The 22,072-nt window shown below is 33.5% G+C and overlaps 3 protein-coding genes across 5 annotated transcripts in view; all 3 read left to right on the top strand.

Moving 5' to 3' along the window:
• Positions 1-4,486: 4,486 nt before the first annotated feature.
• Positions 4,487-7,397, top strand: LOC107850864. Its single transcript, XM_047408141.1, has 9 exons — positions 4,487-4,668; positions 4,770-4,853; positions 4,914-5,287; positions 5,366-5,692; positions 5,804-6,022; positions 6,072-6,134; positions 6,267-6,603; positions 6,670-6,863; positions 7,219-7,397. The coding sequence occupies exons 1-9, from the start codon at positions 4,487-4,489 to the stop codon at positions 7,395-7,397; spliced, it is 1,959 nt and encodes a 652-aa protein (XP_047264097.1).
• A 57-nt stretch (positions 7,398-7,454) lies between these two features.
• Positions 7,455-8,554, top strand: LOC124896570. Its single transcript, XM_047408140.1, has 2 exons — positions 7,455-7,707; positions 7,791-8,554. Exons 1-2 carry the CDS (start codon positions 7,455-7,457, stop codon positions 8,552-8,554), a joined length of 1,017 nt encoding a protein of 338 aa, XP_047264096.1.
• Positions 8,555-17,616: 9,062 nt separating this feature from the next.
• Positions 17,617-22,072, top strand: part of LOC107864198 (eukaryotic translation initiation factor 2 subunit alpha homolog) — a 12,274-nt gene continuing 7,818 nt past the window's right edge. Inside the window, exons 1-2 of one of the 3 annotated variants that reach the window (XM_016710499.2) lie at positions 19,395-19,623; positions 20,945-21,421. In XM_016710499.2, coding sequence (XP_016565985.1) covers positions 21,038-21,421 — 384 coding nt within the window. In that variant the 5' untranslated portion in view covers positions 19,395-19,623; positions 20,945-21,037. Of the gene's footprint in view, positions 18,163-19,394; positions 19,624-20,916; positions 21,422-22,072 lie in introns of those variants that run through there. The other 2 variants (XM_016710500.2, XM_016710501.2) reach the window with 2 other exon arrangements.

The following is a 22,072-nucleotide window of genomic DNA, read 5'->3' as shown; positions in this document are numbered from 1 at the left end:
TGTTATAATCTAAGAGAATAAAATTCTCAATTTTTGAAATCTAAGAAGTTATTCTGGAGGTCACCTGATGCTAAGACATATCATTGAATATTAACCGAATGATTTCTCACATAAAGTAAGTGCATGTGAGCCAATCCAGATGCAGATATAATAAGATTTTTGTCAAAAAATTAGGTGAACTTTCATAGCATTCTGGACAATCTTAATATTTGCCTTAACTTTACAACTAGAAGACAGTATCTAGCTTTATCATAAAAGATTAGTTAAAAGTATAGTTTCCAAGAGTCACAAGAGGAGACCTGTGCACTTCAATACCAGTTTTAGAGGTTAAAAGGATAAAAGAATACCAGTTTTAGAGGTTAAAAGGATAAAACAATTAAATAGATTTTCACTAGATGATAAAACAAATGAACATGCCATGCAATGGACCCGAAGTAAGATGTAGCTATTACAAAGGGCAGTATGGTGCACTTATCTCCCGCTATGCGGATTTGGGGACAGATAGGACCGAATTGGGTCTTATTGTACACAGTCTAACCTTGCAAGTTTTAGTAATTCAGGACCACGAAATATAATGTGCTAATACCTATACTAAGCCATAATGTTGAGAACAACTTCGCGAAGTTCCTAACAATCTAAAAGCCACCCTTTTTTTGGGAGGTAATATCATCTACACCACCCTGAACAAACTCTACGGACCTTAGCAGGTCCCTAATTAGACATTAAAGGTCTTTCCTGATATAATGACAGTTAGCACAACCTTCTTTTTGCCTTAGGAGTAAAATATGGCATTAAGAATCAAGACACAGAAAATTAAACAGAAAACCTGGCCACTCACCAGTTGTCTTCTGCCTATTTGCAGCTATTAGTATCCAATAGTTCACCTAATTGTTCTTACGCTAGTTAGTTGTTCCACACATCAATTAGTTCAACGATTCATCAAAGCACAAGGTATTTGACCCTAGACCAATGTCTTCTATTATGAGGCAAATAACTTACCAACAGTTCCAAAAGTGTCAACGGATCCTGAATTCAGCACATGTTTCTGCACGGCTAGAGTCAACTCTGAAGCTGGCAGTCCAGCATCATTTCTGTTTTATATTAGTTGCGGGGAACAATGAGCCATATATTGGAATATATAATTAGCAGCAAACTACTGAAGAAGAGAACACGCAAGACCAGTATTCTCCGTTGCAATCAATATAGAATCAGATAAATGCCTCTCAAGTCTCAACATCTTGAAAATAATGTAGATGATAGTTGAAAAAGAATAGAATACAAAATGCTTTACGGCCTGAGAGTCGCAATGCAAGTCAGGGAGCTTACTACAAAAGAAGATGGTTTTCAAGAAGCATATTACATGAATCAACTATACAATTTGCTTAATTTTTCAAGATTAGAATAATGAGAAGCATGTGGATGAAGAAGGTGGCAAGCACACGAACTTTGAAAGTTGATACATTAATAGTCAGAGTGGATTCTTCAGTAGTGAAAATTCCTGCAGTATAAAGTTTTAAACTTTCTAAACAAATTCTGAGCAAAAGCAACAGCATAGACCACGATCCTGATGGTAATTATATATTTATCACAACATAGACAGGAAAACCATCTTAATACTTCTTAAATATGAAAAATATCTTTCGTGAAAGAGAAGTTGAAAGACGGCATAGAGATCTGCAGCTTTTACAGAAAATTTCAAATAAAAAGGGAAGATACTCTTGAATCTGTGGAATCATGGAACAACTCTGGCTCATAAAAAATAGTTACCTTTTGGCATCAGTGCAGCTCCTGCATGACCACCATTGCCTTCAAATGTTACTTTGATGCTTGCTGGAGCGGCAATTGCAGTCACAACACCAATCGAATGCTTTGATGCTTGCTGGAGCGGCAATTGCAGTCACAACACCAATCGAAACACCTTCATTGGCAGATACACCAACTTATTTATTGATATGACTACAATTAAACCTGTACTTGCATCGGATGATGAAGAATAGGATAAGCATTTAACAACAGCTGACCTTTTTCTAGAATAGGACCTTGCTCTATGTGCAACTTGACGAAAGCAGAATAAGTTCCTTTTTTGAGAAAGACTTCAGACAAATCCCCCTTAGCATTTGCGTAACCAACAGACTTATCAGCATCAGAGAAGGAAACATTATGGCTGTCTTTTGTACTTATCAGTTGTTCTGCAAATTGTACAATTCCTGCCAGCAAACGGCTGGAAATATAATGACCATTAGAACCTCAACTGGACATGGGACATGTTTAGTTACTGCTAAATTGCAACATAAGCAGTCAAAAACCAAATGCATTTGCTTATGATTTTAGGTGTTAAAGTAAGTGATCAAGCTTCTAACCTTCCCAGACAGCTAATCCCAAACCTCGTGGGCTCTTCTGAGGTAAACATAATCACTTCCAGTGTCCTCTGAGGCTTGAAACCCGACCTATGGTAATTTTGATTTTTAATCAGCAAGTAAAAGCCAGAGTTCTGTAGTCAAATAAAGTAGTAGCCAAACACAAAGTGTATTTATAATTATTGAGCTCTCTGAGTTCCATGACTTGGACAGTACCTCTTTTAAATTGCAAATGAGTTTTTACAGTATAAAATGCCAGAATTTCTTACCAATTCCTTTATGCATAGCTAGCGTAAACTTGAATAAATGCATTCTGTGTTAGAGAGATATTCAATATTATTGAAATATCCAATATTATCGAAATATAAAACATCTTAACATAAGAGTAGTGAAGTTTTCTACTTCATCAAAAAACAAAATATGATATTAATTATATATGTGAATTCAATTTGGAGTGCTTTGCAAACTTTACCTGCCTCTGCAACATAGTTGATGGAGGTCATTATGAACTCCAATACACCAAAATAGGGTTGTCCAGATGGTTAAAATACAGGCAGCTCCAAAGCTCCTCGAACATTGTTAAGTAGTGCATGATCAAGCCAAGGAAGCTCTTTACTGGAGTATTATTGCACGTTTGTTGTCTATACAGGCAACTAAGACGGAAGACACAAACTGGAAGTTTAAGAACTCACCAGTCTCTCCTTCATCAGCAGAAATATACATTAGAAAAAACATTTGTTATCGATGAAGCCCATTACAATCTGGGTCAATTACAAAAGGCTGTCCAGAAGTTGTAAGCACAGACCAGCCAACTTCCATCTTAATTGACTTTGCAGCATTTGGAATGTTAGATTTGGGACCAATCCATCACTGTTCAATGAAAGTCCATTGAAAAATCGACACATTGCATGTTCCAGAACTCCACAATACTCAACTGCTGACAAATTAAATATCAGTTAAAAAATAAAATAAATAATCTGCAAAAAAAAACTGCCTATAGTCAACTGCTTTTGTTTTCTTAATACTAAATATATTTTTCAGACAAATTACAGTTTCATTCACTTTTGTCATGGAAGATCAAAAGAAACTTGCAAGAAGAAATAGAATATGCTTACGAAAAATCATAAACGAGGAAAATTTTTGTCAGATAACAATGGCATGAATCTTTATTCTTTGTTCTTTTCCATATATTTTACATTTCCCCTTTAGTAGCTTTGTGATATCACTCTTTTGTAACACTGTTTAATATAATTTCAAGTTTGAAAATATATATTCTTTACAAAGAATGGCTAACATTAATATGTGTATGACAGATTTTGAGAGCAGTTCATCTACAACTACAAATCAACCTAAGGATAAAGGACTATTGGTAGATGAGAATAGTTATTCAAACCATTTAAATATGCAATATAATAATATGTCAGGTATGTCATTTTAAAAATTGTAATTCATACTCTTACAACAACTTCATTAATTTTAAACTTTATGCATCAAGGTCATGTGCTCTCAAACCAACAAACCCCTGATGAAAATGTAGATGAAGGTATATTTGAAGGTACGTAGATAGAAACCCAAATACAATTGATATTGTTAAACTGTATTAAGATATCCAACTTTATTTCTTTTTAAATATATTATTTTAATATTATTATTTGTAGATGATGAAATAGAAAGTTAGACAACTAACAATCAAGGTATGTTGTTTGTTATATTTATTAATATTTCATAATTACTGTATTATTTACAATAAGTACATTGACTGCATATTTATTTTACTTTGACAATATTAGATTATTGGGATATAGGAGATCCTACATGTGAATGTGAATGCTGTGGGGCATACTTCTGCTACGATGAAAGAATTGAGAAGAAATATAAAAATAAAAAATCAGTATTTACTTTATGTTGCAGTAGCGAAAAAATCAAGCTGGCAAATCCTAAAAAGCCTCCTTTTATTTGAATGGAGTTATTGCTCGGATCAGGTAAATGTATTCATTTATAAATCAAATGACAAAATCTCTGTATGAATATAGAAAAGTTCAAAAAAACTTTGATTTCATGTAGGAAAAAAATGTAATCATTTCAGAGAGAATATTAGAACATATAATTCTATGTTTTCTTTTACATCAATGGGTGGAAAAGTTGATGCATCTGTCAACCAATCAAAGGGACCAAGAACATTTCGATTGTCTAGGCAAAATTATCATAAAATTGGAAGTTTACTGCCTACAGAGGGATCATCTCCAAGATCCGCACAATTGTATATTTATGATACAGAAAATGAGGTGGACAATAGAATTCAGGCTATCAGGTGAGTACTTATATTATTGGTCATTAAAATTATTTTTATTTTAATTAAACTTCTCAAATACGATCACAAATTAACTTTATTTTAATATTTTATTCTTACAGTCGTGGCGAAAGTAACATTCAAATAAATGCTGAAATTGTGAATGAACTGAAGCAAATGCTAGATGAACACAATGTATTAGCAAAGTGTTTTACAATGATAAGAGATAGATTTTAAGTAGTTGAAAATTCAAATCTGCGACTCAGATTGATAGGGAAAAGAGGCTTCGATGGAAGAAGATACAACTTACCATCAGTTTCAGAGGTTGCAGCTTTGGTCGTTGGTGATTTTGAACCAAAAATGTCAGACAGAGATATTATTATTGAAAGTCAATCTGGACAGCTTAAGAGGATAAATGAATTGAATGCCTCATATTTAGGATTGCAATATCCTCTACTCTTTCTATATGGTGAAGATGGATATAGAGAAGATATTCCTTTAAATCTTAAGGATGAATCAAGTGGTGGAAGAAAATGTGTTAGCTGCCGTGAATACTTCTCATACAAAATTCAAGAAAGGAAGCATGATGATTCAACTATTGTGTTATCTAAAAGATTATTTCGGCAATTCTTAGTTGATGGTTATACAATGATGAAATCTTTTAGATTGAAATTTATTAGGCTTCATCAAAAAAAGTTGAGATGACACTTTTATAAAGGGTTAGAAAAAGCTGTTTTAAGAAGAGACACAGAACCGTCTTCTCAAGGACAGAGAGTTATACTTTCTTCATCATTCACTGGAGGGGCACGTTACATGTTGCGAAATTATCAGGATGCCATAAAAATTTGCAAATGGGCTGGATACCCTGATATTTTCATCACATTTACTTGGAATTCAAAATGGCCAGAGGTTACTAGATTTGGGAAGTGTAGGGGATTGTCTCCGGAAGATCGTCCAGACATTTTAACAAGGATTTTAAAAATCAAATTGGATCAATTGTTAAGAGATCTGCGAGACAATAATGTTTTTGGTGAAGTAAAAACAGGTATAACTTCATGCTATATGACAATATTACATTAATTTTTAAATTATTAGTAAGCTACTATTATAATTATCAACCAAAAAACAAACAGTACTAATATATCTTTTTATACAGTGATTTATACCACTGAATTTCAAAAGCGTGGTTTGCCTCATGCACATTTCCTACTTTTTCTTCATAATAAATGTCCAAATACTGCCAATATTGATGACATTATTTCAGCTGAATTGCCTGACAATTTAGTTGATCCTCAATATTATGCGACTGTTACAAATTTAATGATTCATGGACCATGTGGTACTGCAAGAAAATCTTCTCCTTGCATGCAAAATGGTAAATGTACAAAGCACTTTCCAAAAAAAATTTGTGAATTCAACTACAGTTGATGATGAAGGGTATCCTATATACAGAAGAAGGGATGATGGAAGATCTACAAAGAGAGCAGGTATTGATTTAGATAATAGGTATGTTGTGCCACACAATAGACTCTTATTATTGAAATATGGTGCACATATTAATGTGGAATGGTGCAACCAATCAAGGTCCATTAAATACTTATTTAAGTATGTTAATAAAGGCCATGATCGTGTAACTGCTACTTTTTCTCAAAGTGAAAATACTGATGACTCAAGAGTTGTTGATGAAATAAATATGCATTGTGATTGTCGGTATATATCGCCATGTGAAGCAGCTTGGAGAATTTTTAAATTCTCAATCCATCATAGAGAACCATCTGTAGAAAGGTTACCCTTTCATCTGGATGGCAATCAAAATGTCATATTTTCAAATGATGATTCGATTGATGTAGTAGTTAACAGATCAACCGTAAAAGAATCAATGTTTTTAAAATGGTTTGAAGCAAATAAGGAATTTCCTGAAGCAAGAGAGCTAACATATGCAGAATTTCTTCTAAAGTTTGTGTGGAATCAACAATTGAAGAAATGAAAAAAAAGACAAACTTCTGCATTTTCTATTGGCAGAATTTTCTTTGTTCCTCTGGGATCTGGAGAGCAATATTATCTTAGATTGTTGTTGAATGTTATCAAAGGTCCAACATCCTATGAGGATCTTACAAAAATAAATGGTCATGATCATAAGAATTTCAGGGATGCGTGTTATGCTCTAGGTTTATTAGACGATGACAAAGAGTACGTGGATGCTATAGTGGAAGCAAGTAATTGGGGAATGCCATCATATCTAAGGCAATTATTTGCTATGCTACTTTTATCAAATTCAATGTCACGTCCAGAGATTGTTTGACAATCAACATGGCATTTACTATGAAAGGATATCCTTCATGAACAAAGAAGAGTTTTAGAAAACCCAGGTACTTAAATAAAACTTTTAGTTTTTATTAAATATATATAATATATTTTATTTCATTCACAAAAATTTGAAAGCAAATGATATAAATACACTTCTTCATTATCTAATAAAAATTTTCATGTTCATATATATCATTAACCATTTCCAAAATATACTTTTCAAATTTAATGTAATTACTTATTTATGTTGTTGTGCATTTTCAGAAGTTAACCTAACAGATAATGATCTAGAAAATCTTTGCTTGCAAAAGATTGACCACTTTATAAAAGGTTGCAGAAGAAGTTTTCTTAATTTTCCAACAATGCCAATGCCTGTTTATAACGAGGAAGAGGTTGACCAGAATAATAGATTAATCTTTGATGAAATGCGTTATAACAGATGAGCTTTAGCAGTGGAACATCAACAATTGGTCGGGAATTTGACAGATGAGCAGAACACTATGTATGAAAAGATAATAACAGTTGTGAATGAAAACAAGGGTGAATTTTTCTTTTTATATGGTTTTGGAGGAACAGGTAAAACTTTTATTTGGAATACTTTGTCTACTGCCATAAGATCTAAAGGAGAGATTGTGTTAACAGTTGCTTCTAGCGGAATTGCATCTCTTTTGCTACCAGGTGGTAGAACAGCTCACTCAAGATTTGTAATTCCACTAAATGTAACCGAAGATTCGACATGTAATATCAAGCAAGGTACTCCTTAGCAAATTTAATTATCAAGATAAAGTTGATTATCTGGGATGAAGCACCAATAATGCATAGATACTGTTTTGAAGCTCTTGATAAAAGTCTAAGAGATATTCTTAGCTTTAAAGATTCATCTAATTCACAAAGACCTTTTGGAGGTAAAACAGTTGTTTTTGGTGGTGACTTCAGACAAATATTACATGTTAATGCAACTCTCAATTCTTCATATTTATGGTCTCATTGTCAACTGTTGCAACTAACAAAGAATATGAGATTACAAGGTACTGAAATAGATACAGATCTGGATGAGTTGAGAGATTTTGCTAATTGGATTTTGGATATTGGTGATGGTAGGATTGGAAGTTCAGTTGATGGCATTGAAAAAGTTTCTATACCAAAGGATCTTCTGATAAATGAGTCCATCGATCCAATATCTGTTATTGTCGAAAGTACGTATCCAGATTTTATTAGTTGCTATAATGATATAGGATACCTACAAAAAAGAGTCATTCTTGCTCCAACTCTTGATATGGTGGAATCAATCAATCAATATATGATTTCTCTCAATCAAAATCCTGAGAAATCATATTTGAGTTCTGATAAAATTTGTGACTCTGACCAAACCTATTCAGCATTGGAACATGTACATACACCAGAATTTTTAAATATTATTAAATGTTCTTCTGTACCAAATCATGCTATCACTTTAAAGGTTGGAGTTCCGGTGATGTTATTAAGAAATATTGAATTGTGTAATGGAACAAGGTTAATTGTAACTAGACTTGGAAATCAGGTAATTGAAGCTAAAGTTTTATCCGGACGGATGGTTGGACAGAAAGTGTTTAGTAAATGAATCATAATTAACACAATTAAATGGGAGGCCCGCATCATACAACCATACCGCGAAAGCATTTACCGCTCGCTCCCTTAATATTTTTTTTGTGTCATTAATTCCTCGTCCTCCTCCTACTCCCGCCTTTTCAAAGCCGGTGTTATGTTGTGGCTTTTGTGGATAAAACTTATCTATAGGACCTTTCGTCACATGTGCCGAGGATGATACACTACCACCGCTTGAAGACATTTTTTGATATTTGGAGGGAGGCATCATTTCCTCAAGTTCATTCATATCATCATCATCAGTGATATTATATGATGGCATATATCGTTGATTCTTTGGATTTGTTGTGACTTTGCTATCAACAAATGTCTTTACTTCATCCCTAATGTTTGCCAGACAAGATTGACATATCCTCTCATTTTTGTTTCCACCTAACAAGTGTTGTTTGAATCGTGTATACCGCCATTTATGGTACGTCGACAAAAATTACAAATCACCGCATCTGTTGTCGGTCCTTGTGTACCATAATTCCATCCTATATCTTTTTGTTTGCTACTAGTAGATTGAGAGTGAGACGCCATTGAAGTTGAAAACTGTTAATGATCAAATAATTTAATTAGTATAGTACCATCGTGCTATTTTAATTCTACATAAGTTATTATTTATTAAAAAAAATACATAAAACAGTGCACTGGTTGACTGGTTATTACTGTAACAGTAAGTTCACTGATACAGTCACAGATACAGTGACAGCCGGCCGGAAATAGAAGAAGAAGATGATAAAAAAAGGAAAAAAAAAAAAAACAGCACCAAAATACCAAGTCCAATCCAGCGATTAAGAAGAAGAAAAAGGAAGGGAAAAAAATAAAAATCAAAGCTTACCAGAGTAGCAGAAGTTGCCGGAGTTACAGTTGTGCGATGAATGATAGCAGCCACAGTGAATAACTTGTAAGTTGGTAGTGTTAAAATGTGTAGATACACCCTAAAATTATCTTATATATCCAAAATCCTAATTTTTTAAAAAAACAATTAAAAGGTGTCGCCTTTCTCGCCACTTCGCCATTCTCGCCAAGGCGTCGCCTTTTCATTTTCGCCTCGCCATGGACTGCTGTGGTGACATAGGGTCGGCTCGCCTCGCCTCTCGCCATTGGCGACGTGGCGCTCACCATTTACAACACTGCTGGATAGTGTCGAGCTTCAGCGGAAGACCCATTATGACTTCTGTCATCATAGTTCTCTGATTGTTGTCGAATTCATTGTCAGCTGAGCTCTCCAATACCTAAATTCGGTTTTTAAGCTCAGCCATCTGCTCCTCTATTTTGGCCATTTGCTTTAATTTCTTCAGAGGCTAGCTATTTTAATGATAAATATTTAGTTATTAAAATTTGTTGACGCCAAATTTTTACACACCAAATCAGTGAATATATAATGTCTTTTTCCTATGGTGTTTGGTCTCGATCCATGTGGGTCTATCGGAAACAACCTCTTTACCTCATCTCTGAGATAGTGGTATGGATTGTGTACATTCTATCCTATCCAGACCCAAGTATGTGCGAATATACTGATATGTTATTGTTGCTGTTTTGTTTTTACTCAATCTGTTAGCACTTAATTGTATTCAATCAATACGGACCTTTAGATGGAAAGTAGACAAACATGTCATTTTGCTATTCTTTTGTCGTTCTTATTTTATCTTATTTTGTGATAAGCAAACATGGTATTGATTTGTGATAAAGTTTAAAAAATGCAACAATATTTTAGCTTGTGGTAGTGAAAATGGCTCTATCCGTACTCCTTTCGTTGAGGTTTGTTCATCTTTTCATTTGGATAATGAGGTATATGCTGATATCCCTGTAGTTTTAAATTTGACTTAATTAGTCAGTTAAATCTTTTTCTGTTTTGAATTGTACAAGTATCATAAATCCGCTATCATGTGTTGTAACGCCTTCTATAACTGCATTGCTGTTATTGCCACCATACTTGGGGTAAGTTTGACTTACTGATTTCAACCTTTTTGTAGGGTTAGTGACATATCCCCCGAAGTAACTGAACATGATAATTTTTAATCATCCAACTCGAGCAAGAATAAAAAGAGTACAGTTCGAAGGGAAGGAATTGAACTACTACTTAACAATTTTGTTTTTTCTTCATTCATATTTGTAGCTATTCCAAACCATTTCTTCGATGATAATTCTGAATGCTACTATCAGTGCTCTCTCCTCCTTGAAAAGAAATGTTTTGTTTTCCTTTCATGTATTCCATCCTTCGGAGTTTCAATGGTCTTTGAAAATCCATCAAAAGGACTTTCAAAGTTGCAGCATATGTTACCTCAATTGGAATTCAATTAGTCGACATTCAGGTTGGTAACTTAAGAAGTAAAAGATAGTAAGTTCTTTCCTTTATTCCCAAAATCTATTTCACTATATTTTGTGTCTTCTGAAATATATCATTCAAATTATCAACATCAAATAATCTTCACTTTTTACTTAATTTGCTTTTCTAAAACACAGAAAAAACAATTTTGGATTGTCATATCAGTACATGTCTGTAACTAAATTTTCAAGCATTTCGTTATTTTGCTTCAATTTCTTGCAGATTTGACGACAATATGGAAGAGAAATATTTTTTTCAATATTTGGACCAAAAGGTAAGTATTATTATTAGTTGGTACTGTCTTCCTTCTCCCTTTCTTCTAAGTTAATTTTTGCACCAACATCTACTATTTAGTTACTACGCCTAATGATAAAACTTGTATCATTGTGACACTAACATAAACCTGCGAATCGGGTAAGGTTTCTGAAGTAACTATCTCAGATTACTTATGTTTCTACTTTCCTACCACCTAATTAAATATTAGTCAATTTTCTTTTGTGTATTCTTAATCTTTTCTTTAGAATTTGTTTCTCTTTTGCCATAGTTTATTCAGTCCTGTTGTATTCACAATGTGTTTTTTCCGGTGTTGTGTTTTGTGTTGATCTATTGAGACCAACTACAATTCGTATAAAGTGAAGTCTTAGAATAAGGTTTGGTAAATTCTGTTGAAGATGATCATAAAAAAATATATCCCCTCTATTTAATTCGTCTGCGCTATTTTCACTTGACATAGAATTTAATAAAGTAAAAAAAAACTTTTGAATTTGCGGCCTTAATTTAAAGATATGTCAAATGTATAAAAATATCCTTTAATCTTATGGTCTTAAATTTGCCATGTGGAAAGTTGGAACAAGCGAGTTGCTAAAAAGGGGAAAACATTCTTTTTGAAACGGCCTAAAAAGGTTAGCAAGACAATAGTTATTAGGAGGGAGTATCAATTAGGGGGACACAATAAGTTTGTTATTATTTGGTTCTTACAGTTTGTCAGAATGTGGATTGGCGGTGATGCTGAATCAAATAATATATTATACATTTAAAGAAGTGGACTTTTCTACATGTGAGGAAGAAAGTAGTTTGAAATTCTTGATGCTGAAGAAGATACAAAATGAAGAGATCCAACATAAAGGGGACTGATTATATGTGCAACTTGATTTGGATAAATACTAACACATTAAAATGGCTTGCGGTTCTTCTTTAGTCAAGAAACTAGGAAAAGAACATGTTTTACCTTAATTCTGATATGAAGCAACACAATCAATAATATAGTATCTCTCCTTCTAGAAAATCAACTTTTTTTACTTATAATTCATTAAAATTTTGTGCTTTAGATTTCATCTTTTATATTCTCTGTTTATTATTTTTTGTGCTATGGACAGGAGGATCTCAACTCAATTGGAATAACAAATTATCTCAGACATGAATTGTGCGGGTTCAAGTATATAGGTATTTATAAAGTTTGTGATTTCTCATGGAGATATTTTAGTTGTTTTGTCACTTGAAATATGAATGGGGACGTCTAAAAGATATTTCCATGTCAGTTGAAATTTTTGTTAATTTCAAATGAGTCTTGTTCCTTGAATAGACAGTCTATATAAGAGGGGCCACAAATTCTAATGAAATTCAACTTAACTTCTATCCTTACTGATTGAGGTGGTAACTTCTCTCTTTCTGTTAACTTTTCTTTTTACTTTGCTTATCAAGTTGTGTCTTGATTATAGCAAGTCTTTAGTAGCCATCTTTATAAGATTTTCTTTTATCAAAAATGAAAAAGAAATGGAGTATGCAAATGAACTTACATGGAGTCTCTCATCTTTTTTTTTTTTTTTAATTATTAATTCCTTTGTCTAATTTATGGTATGAAAAGTAAATGGTGCGTAATTTGTAGATATATCGTTCCCATTTAAAATTCTATTGATTTTCTATATGTTTTGCTACCGTTTTGTAGCTTGCTCACCTTATTTATAATTTTTTTACTTAGTAGTAAAAGTTTCTTTTATTTGTATAGGTTCATTTTAATGAGCTATACAAGATATTTGATTGTGGAAAACCTTCTTTTAAACCCAATAAAAAGAAAATCTAGCTGTATCATGTTGTTGATTTGCAAACATGCGTTCGTCTAAATAATATCTTTAGGATTATGTTTTATCATGTTAATATATGAGCAGTCTATGTTGGTTTGTAAGGTGAGATAACTAATTTATGATGATGTTTTATAGAATTTTTGGTGTGTTAATACATGGGTAATGCATTAAATTACTGTGTTGATGCAAAAAAAAATTATATTTTTGTGACCAGATAAATATATTTGTTGCTCGAAGGAAAAGAATTGCTGCATCGCTTTTTGCACGTTTTATGAGTTATAAGAAGGAAATTTCATTCAAGGTGTTGATGTATCAAGATACAAGAAGTGGTGTATGATTCGGTAGAGAAACTTTTCATCATACATATTTGGGAGTTTGTAAATCAGCATGTGACATTTGAAATTTTCATGAATTTTCATAGTGACATTCTTGGTATCAAGCAAGTGAAGAGTATATAGTTGCAAATTGTAAGCCTTTGTTATCCCTTCTCTTATGTTTGTGTCTATTTTGATTCATTTCAATCTTCATGTGAAAAAATTTAATATTCATTGATACTTCTTAGTTGTTAGAATCATAATAATCCGAAGCTATCTTTCGGATATGTTATTTTAGTACTTTCTATTTTGTTTTTGAATTTCTTTTTAAGGTGAAATAGTAGGATTGATCTCTCATTCTTGCTAATTTAAAGTTGTAAGGAAGATATCAATAGAATTGAAGGCAAGAACTGATTGGGAAATAATTTTGAATTTCATGCATTTTGGCCGGTGAAAATTAAGTCATTCCTGACCGCGCGAAGTGCGGACAAGTTACCTAGTATATATAAAAATGAACATCCTCAATATCAAGTAGAAGGCTTAGCTCAGCGACAAGGGGGTTCAATTTTGGGGTTGCGGGTGCAGGTTTGATTCCCGCTAGCTACTACATATATTTATGGAACTTTTTAGCTTAGGTTTTAGAGTTTCTTTGTCTTTATTAATTGAAACAAATATCTCATTCTATTTAAACTCCCAATCTCAAATTCGAAAATATTTTTTAAAGAACCGTATCAAATGTAAATGTGTAAGTGATTCTGAAATTATTCCTTGATTAGTGAATTGGGATTGATAAAGGGTTATCGAGGAACTTGAGGAGCTCGTAAAATATTTGTTATGGTTATTTTTTCGCTGAAGATTATGTGACAAAAGAAAGTTCTGCCACGAGAGAGATTTCTACATAAATTTGGACTTTTGTGATATTTCACGAGGCTAAGAAATAAAAATCGTAACATATTTTGTTAACTTTCTCCGATTTTGTTGTTCATGTTGAGGTAGAATTAAATTTTATTTGGCCTCTTATATTTGATCTGTCCTTCTCAAAAGTTGTAAGATAAAAGAGTACCGCAAGCAACTTCCACTAGTTTCTTAACTGGTCACAAGTATTAACAATAGCAGCTAAATTTTATGTGCAGCTAGATCGCTTCCAGCTGTTATCACCCTATCACATTATGGCATTCTATTATTGCTAGTATCTGTAATTTATAATTTCAGAGGGAATTCAGCTTGTTAGATTACAGATTCTATTTATTTCATTTGGCAGGAGCAAGGTATAGCGATCCTTACTAAAGCAATTGCAGCTTGCACTGAGGAAATAGAGCGTCACAAAGGAAAACTTGCTGTCAAGGAGGCTCCAAGAGCGGTGAGCAGACTTTTTTTTTAAAAAAATTATGCGTGATTTTTTATCTCATCATAATTGTGGAATGTTCTGTGTATACTCTACCCTGAGGTAGTGTTCTAAGCCGGGGGTCTAACGGAAACAGCCTCTCTACTTCACCTGTGGTAGTGGTAAGGTCTGCGTACACTCTAGCCTCCCTACACCCCACTATGTGGGAATACACTGGATATGTTGTTGTTGTGCATAATTGTGGAATGTGCTTCTTCATACCTTTGAAGAGGCCTTAATTTGATATATGCCACAGTTCAATCAGGATATGAGATTGAGAATTGTGAAATTTGAGACCAGATTTACCATAACACATTGTTGGTAAATCTTAATAATCATGTGATGGTTGGGCAAGAGTTAGGGGTTTCTATATCACTGATGCCATGCTTAATTAGTATTTTTACTTTGAAATTATTTTCAAACTAGTATAGCATGGTCCTTGATACATATATATGGATGGAAATATGTATGTTGTCCTTGATACATATATATGGATGGAAATATGTATGTTCAATTGAATAAAGCGCTTCTTCGATCCGTCTCTCTTTGCAAGGCACTGCTACTAGCACTCTGGATGCTTACTAATTGAGACCGTTGTCGTATTAGTTGGTCCTAAAATCTCATTTGGGTTTTATTGCTCTAGTATGGATGTACGCGGGCAAAATGTTTCAGTTAATAAAATGGTGATATATTTAAATTTCAATGGACTTGTTTTAGGTTTTCGAATAAAACACTATTTACATAGTTGGCGAGAACTACGTTATTCAGCTTATCACTTAGAACTGAAACTAACATGAGTTAGACTCTATACATGTTCCTAGGAGAGTTTTGGATATTGTATTGACTGGAATTGAAAACTTCAATAGGGAACAAGACAAAAAGAAATGAATGCATCTCTGGCTATTTTTTTTCTGTTCTTTTGTTGCTTTCCGTTTTGGGCTGTTATTCTTGTTTCTTCTCTGGCGATTCTGATGTGAGTTATCTATTCAAGTGAGTGAACGGGAAGACAAATTGCTTGCTGAACAGATGGCTAAGCTCGGTCGTGAAAATGAGATCAGTGGTGATGAAGATAGTGAAGAGGAGGAAGATACCGGGATGGGAGAAATTGATGTGGAGTACTCAGGAACTGGAATTAGAGAGTAAAAAGTGAGTAAAAAGTGTGGCTTGTATGAACTTGGATGACACATTCTTCACAGATGCAGATCCTACAGAACCTACCTCACCTTTTGTTCTTGTCTTTTTGTAGCCATTTGCTTACTCTGGCAATTTTTCTTGACGAGCATTTTAGTTTTTACATGAAATCACTCTTGATATTTATGTTGGTGCGGCTATTTGATAATTCCAATCGCATTAGTACATTTTGCAATGAGAATGAACAACTGTATATCTTGTTCTTTCAATTCTCCCTCATAAATGTATATTTGGAATAGTCAGTTTTTGGAATCCCTTCTCTTCCAGATAGGCGGGACTAGTGTTGAGCAATGGTTATGACAGAGCTGGTGAATGTGTCTGTCGTGTTTTTGAGAAGCTTAGAAAGTCTTCCAATGCGTTATAATCTATCCAATGAACATGATGCTTCGGTCTTACCGTCTCATCTTGAGACATTTGTAGTAGAAAGTTCTGCCTCTGATGCTTTAACTTGCATATGTTCAGCTATTAGTGTAACAAATTATGCTCAAGTAGGTGCACGTTGGTACGGTATACTGACATGTTGACTTGGGCACCAAGCTACGTTGGCTATAGAGTTGAGGTGGAGACCAAAAGCTACATAAGTCCACATCAGTTTCCCATTTAACCGATGTGGAACACAAGTCCCATTCCTTGTAATAATATCATAGCCGTTAGTATTATCGCTTTGGTATTTTTTGGCACTCCTGTTTCAAAGCTTTGAATGTTGTACTATTCTAAAGATAAAATAATAAAATAAGGAAGAGTTTATGCTACATGATTCTTAAACTTGAGTTTTCTTGGATAAGATCAAATTGCTCTGCTTATTTTAAAGTTGTATAAAACATATTTCTCTAAAAAGAACTCAGAGAAAGAAAACTCTGGTGTGGAAATTTTTTTAGTATGAGCTTGGTCTTTTGTGCCATTTCCTAAAGAATAAGGGTAGTTATGCTCTAATTTCAAAAATTTTAGTTTTCATGGTCAAACGTCCACTAATACTTATGACATAAAATATTATTGATATTTTTTTGAATATTGAATAACTTTTTGGAATTTGATAGCTACCATTAATTTATTTGAGAAAAAATGGATAATTATTCATATATACATATAATATAATATAAAGCTCAATTTAATTTTTGAGACTTCATACTTGTGTTTCTTTGACTCTCAAATATTTTATATGATTTAGTAGGCGTTTGACCATAAGATTTTTTTTTTTTTTTGAAATATTATTTAATTTTAGTGAAAATAGTAGTTTTTGATCATAAAAATTATTTCAATTTACTGAAAATTATTTTTGAAAACTTTTTTCACTCTTATTTCTTGCACAAAATTTCAAAAACAACTCTAATTTATATTTGTGGCCAAACACAACATCAACTCCAACTTCAACTCCAATTTACTGAAAAATATTTTTGAAAACCTTTTTCACTCTTATTTCTCGCACAAAATTTCAAAAACAACTCTAATTTATATTTGTGGCCAAACACAATATTAACTCCAACTTCAACTCCAACTCCAAAAATTATTATTCTTATCACCAAATGGGGCATTAATATTTTAAAAGTCTTTACCAATATAACAAGCTAATTTTTTAATAAAAATGACGCAACAAAAATAAATAACACAAATGTTGAATAAAAATTTAAAAATAAACAAGAAGTTTAATTTTAAACGTAGATTTAGGCCCGGGGTAAATAACACTCATAGATAGGTAATAAAAGGAAGGGATATATACCAAAACAGCTAATTTTAAAAATCAAAAAACAAATTCTTCGTGAAATCTCTTGTTTCAGCTCCTCCACAGTCAAAAAAAAAACCTTTCTCTTTCTCCAGAAATCCAAGTTTCTTTGAAACTCTAGAACCAACAACTACCCCCCCCCCCTCCACCCCACCCCTACACACCACCCAACAATCATGGAGACTAACTCTCCAAATCTGGAATGCCGAATGTACGAATCGAAGTACCTAGAAGTAGACTAAGCAGTGATGATACAGGTGAAAAACATGGCTGATAGTGGGGCCTACATTTCCCTTCTGGAGTACAATAACATTGAAGGAATGATCCTTTTCTTTGAGCTCTCTCGTCGTCGTATTTGGAGTATTAGTGGTCTTATCAAAGTTGGACGCATCGAACCTGTTATGGTTCTTAGGGTTGATAAGGAGAAAGGATATATCGATCTCAGTAAACGTAGGGTTTCTGAAGAAGATATTTCGGCTTGTGAGAAGAGGTATAATAAGAGTAAGCTTGTTCATTCTATCATGCGTCATGTTGCTGAAATCATGGGAATTGATCTGGAGGTCAGCTAATTTCTCATACCCCATTTTATTTTTACTTTGGTTATAAAGAGAGTTAAGTTTTTTTTTTTTTTTATAATTTGTGATAAAGGATAATTTGGTTAGCGGGTTAAAGGATTGTTTTTTTTAGTTAGCGGGTCAGGTGTCGGTTTGAAAAATCAGCTAACGGGTTGTCAGTTTGGGTCTCGGGTTTCCTAAATTTTTTATCCGGCCACTCGAGAACCCGATAATATTAAGGAAAAGAACAAAAATAATACCTAAAACTAAAATAATTTTAAAAATTAACACCTAAATTCTAAACCCCAATTAATAGCCAGCTACACGAGAAATAACATTGCTCCTGCAGCGCATAAGTATTCATTTTTTTAACATTTTTTTTTATTCATTTACAATTTAAATAAAATAAGTTCCCACGTGACTTGGCTGAAATAAATCAATAAAGCCATATTTATACTAAAGCAAGCTCAATCATTATTAATACGAAATTAATGTTCAGCTTTTTCATAACCTTTACAGCTACTAAAGTATATATTTAGTAGGAAATTTAACTTGTCCTATCAGTTAAAAAGCTACTCAACTGTTCGGAAGTTTTTGTCGTTCATAATTTTGCAATACTATCAGTAGGGTTGGCAAACATTATATTGTGGGGCGATGCGATTATATGGCATATCCCTATATATATCCCTATATATATATAAATATTCTATAAATAATTAAAGTATTTTTATACACATTCTATATAATTTTTAACTATAATTATTATTTAGATACACATTTTACACGATTTTATATAGTTTCTATATGCATTTTAAAAATGTATCAATCTAGTATAAGAGAGAATTAACTGAGTATATGGACGCTGCAAGTATATTAATATAGTATAAAAGTGTATTAATGTGGTATAAAAGAGTATCAATTGAGTATAGAAACTGTATGTACTTGCATAGAATTTCATTTCTCATTTTTAGAAAGTGTATCAATATAGTATAAAAGTGTATCAATATGGTATAAAAGTGTATCAATTGAGTATAGAAACTGTATGTGCTCAATTGGGCCAAACTAAAAAAGGAAATTATTTTACCCGACTGGACAGCCCATGTCCACCTTTTCACATGTGGGTCATTTTTTTTTTAAATGGACAACCTATGTCCTTTTCCCATAATGGTACTACAGTAATTACACTGGTCTGGCTCTAATTATAATTCCCACCCATAACCCATTATCCGTTCCACACTTCCACTGGCCCAAATCCCAAGCCCAAATTCCCACCCATTCATTACCCGTTCCACACCCATTACTCCTTTAGTTTCTGACTAGGGTTATAGAATAGAGAGTTGAGAGACCAAAAAAAGTCTTTCAATTTTCACTCTGCGACTGCTCTGCCTCACTGGACACTGTCTTAAGCTCAATTTTTGCTGATATTCTGTAGAGACCAAAGAAGATTTTTGCTTTTGCTCTCAACAGGTAAGAATTTTTTCCTTTTCTCGAAGCCTCGTTGTCATTCTTAGAAGTCTTCCTCTGCATTTTCAATTTCTGTCCAATTTTCGATAGAAAAAGCTGATATGGAATTCGCACACTGAATTTCTGTTTTCTGTTTTCTGGAATTTCGCGCCCTGATTTTCTAGTTTCTGGAATTGGCACAATAAACTGTTGGTTTACTAGTTACTGGATCTAATTAAGCAATACCTACTGTTTGACGATTGATAGAAGCAGAAGATTCTTTCATTTATTTTTTTGTTTCTTCATTTTCTACCTTACTATTATTGTAGGTTTCAGTTCTGTAAATATCTGTTATAGTTGTATAAGTTGGAGCTCCATTATTCTTTTATGTATACATGATGATCTTTATGGTGTCACATGATCTAATTTTTCTAGTTCTCAAGTATAGCTGCGGAGAAACTAAGAATTCCTATATACTATTGATGTTGCAAGTGCAATAGCGAAATGCTAATAGGTCTGGGATATCTGCTGGACAGGAGGAACTACTGTTGTTCTTAACCATTTTTGTTTATAATGTGCACAAATTACTGGCATAGGAATAATAGTTTGAGCCTATCTTGTTTCCCTGCAAAACTGCTTGGGACTGTAACTTTGTTGTTTGAAGTGTGGCTGCAAAGTTGTTTCTCCAGCTGATAATTCTATGCTAAATATAAGGTCAAAGAGATTGTGGTTAGATAAACAGATATAGATACTAGTCGAGCTTAACACATCAGATCAGTGTTAAGTTCACTTCCAGTGTTTGTAGTCATGTACTCCGTTCCAAAAAAGAGTGTATCATGATCCACTTTTGATCGTTGAATGCACCTTATGCTATCATTTTTATCCCTTCTAGTAATCGTAATCATATTTAGCTGTAGTGTTTGTGTAAAAGGTGCATCCCTTGAATAGTCATTAGATTTACAATTTTGTTGCCAGGTTGACAGAGCCATGTCACTTTCCTGAGTGTTTTTTTTCCTGGCGTGTTGTTGTTACTGATAGTTCCTTTCTTCTTTGTGCCATTTTGTGTAATTGTTGTAACTGCAAGTTTTTGTTCAAATCCCGGAAGGTCTTGACTGTATGTATTTGCGTAATAGACTTCCCAACAATTGAAGATAAACACTGTTTTGCGTGTGAAGTTCCTTATCTGATCTTGTTTACTGCTTGCTGTTGTGTTGCCATGTTATTTTGGGATGAATAAATGCATCTAAACATAGTACTGTATGTTTGGAAAATATTTTGAATGTTAACGGTTTAAATTCTTCGTGGCTCTTGTTTCAGTATATATTCTTCGTGGCTCTTGTTTCAGGCCCTTCAGAAATCCAAATTTCTTTAAACCCTAGAAGCAACAACAACTACTCCCCCAACCCCCCCCACACCACCGACACACACCTCAACAATCATGGCGACTAACTCTCCGAATCTGGAATGTCGAATGTATGAATCGAAGTACCCAGAAGTAGACCAAGCAGTGATGATACAGGTGAAAAGCATGGCTGATAGTGGGGCCTATGTTTCCCTTCTGGAGTACAATAACATTGAAGGAATGATTCTTTTCTCTGAGCTCTCTCGCCGTCGTATTCGGAGTATTAGTAGTCTTATCAAAGTTGGACGCATCGAACCTGTTATGGTTCTTAGGGTTGATAAGGAGAAAGGATATATCGATCTCAGTAAACGTAGGGTTTCTGAAGAAGATATTTCGGCTTGTGAGGAGAGGTATAATAAGAGTAAGCTTGTTCATTCTATCATGCGTCATGTTGCTGAAACCATGAAAATTGATCTGGAGGTCAGCTAATTTCTCATACCCCATTTTATTTTTATTTTGGTTATAAAGAGAGTTAGTTTGAGTTTAACATGTTATTTGAAGCTTTTTGTATAAGTTGTGATAAAGGATAGAAAATATGAATGCAATGTATGAGAAGTTATTTTAACGTTTGTGAATGGGAAAGGTGTCGTGTGTATTTTGAAACTAAGGGAGCAAAGGATTTGATTGAATTTGGAATTTCAGTTGAACATGAGGTCTACGGATATTAGAAATTATTGAAGTGCAAAGCAAATGGGCTGACTTGGGACACAAGTCCCATTCCTTGCAATAATGTCATAACAATTAGTATTATTGATTTGACATTTTTTTGGCACTCCTGTTTCAAAGTCTTGAATGTTGTACTATTCTAAAGATAAAACAGTAAAGTAAGGAAGACAACAACAACAAACCCAGTGTATTCCCACCTGGTGGGGTCTGGGGGGTAGGATGTACGCAGTCCATACCTCTACCTCTGAAGAAGTAGAAAGGCTGTTTCCGATAGACCCCCGGCTCAAGACACGCGGTACCACACAAACACATAGTAAAGCACAGCACAAGGTTACAAGATTACATAACATAAATACGGCACCCATAAGTAATCTAAAACAAAGGAAAACACACAGATCCATAATA

Source organism: Capsicum annuum, chromosome 3, assembly GCF_002878395.1.
Source record: "Capsicum annuum cultivar UCD-10X-F1 chromosome 3, UCD10Xv1.1, whole genome shotgun sequence".
Classification (NCBI taxonomy): domain Eukaryota; kingdom Viridiplantae; phylum Streptophyta; class Magnoliopsida; order Solanales; family Solanaceae; genus Capsicum; species Capsicum annuum.
Note: the sequence above shows the minus strand (reverse complement) of the source record. Positions and strands in the feature narration are given on the sequence as shown.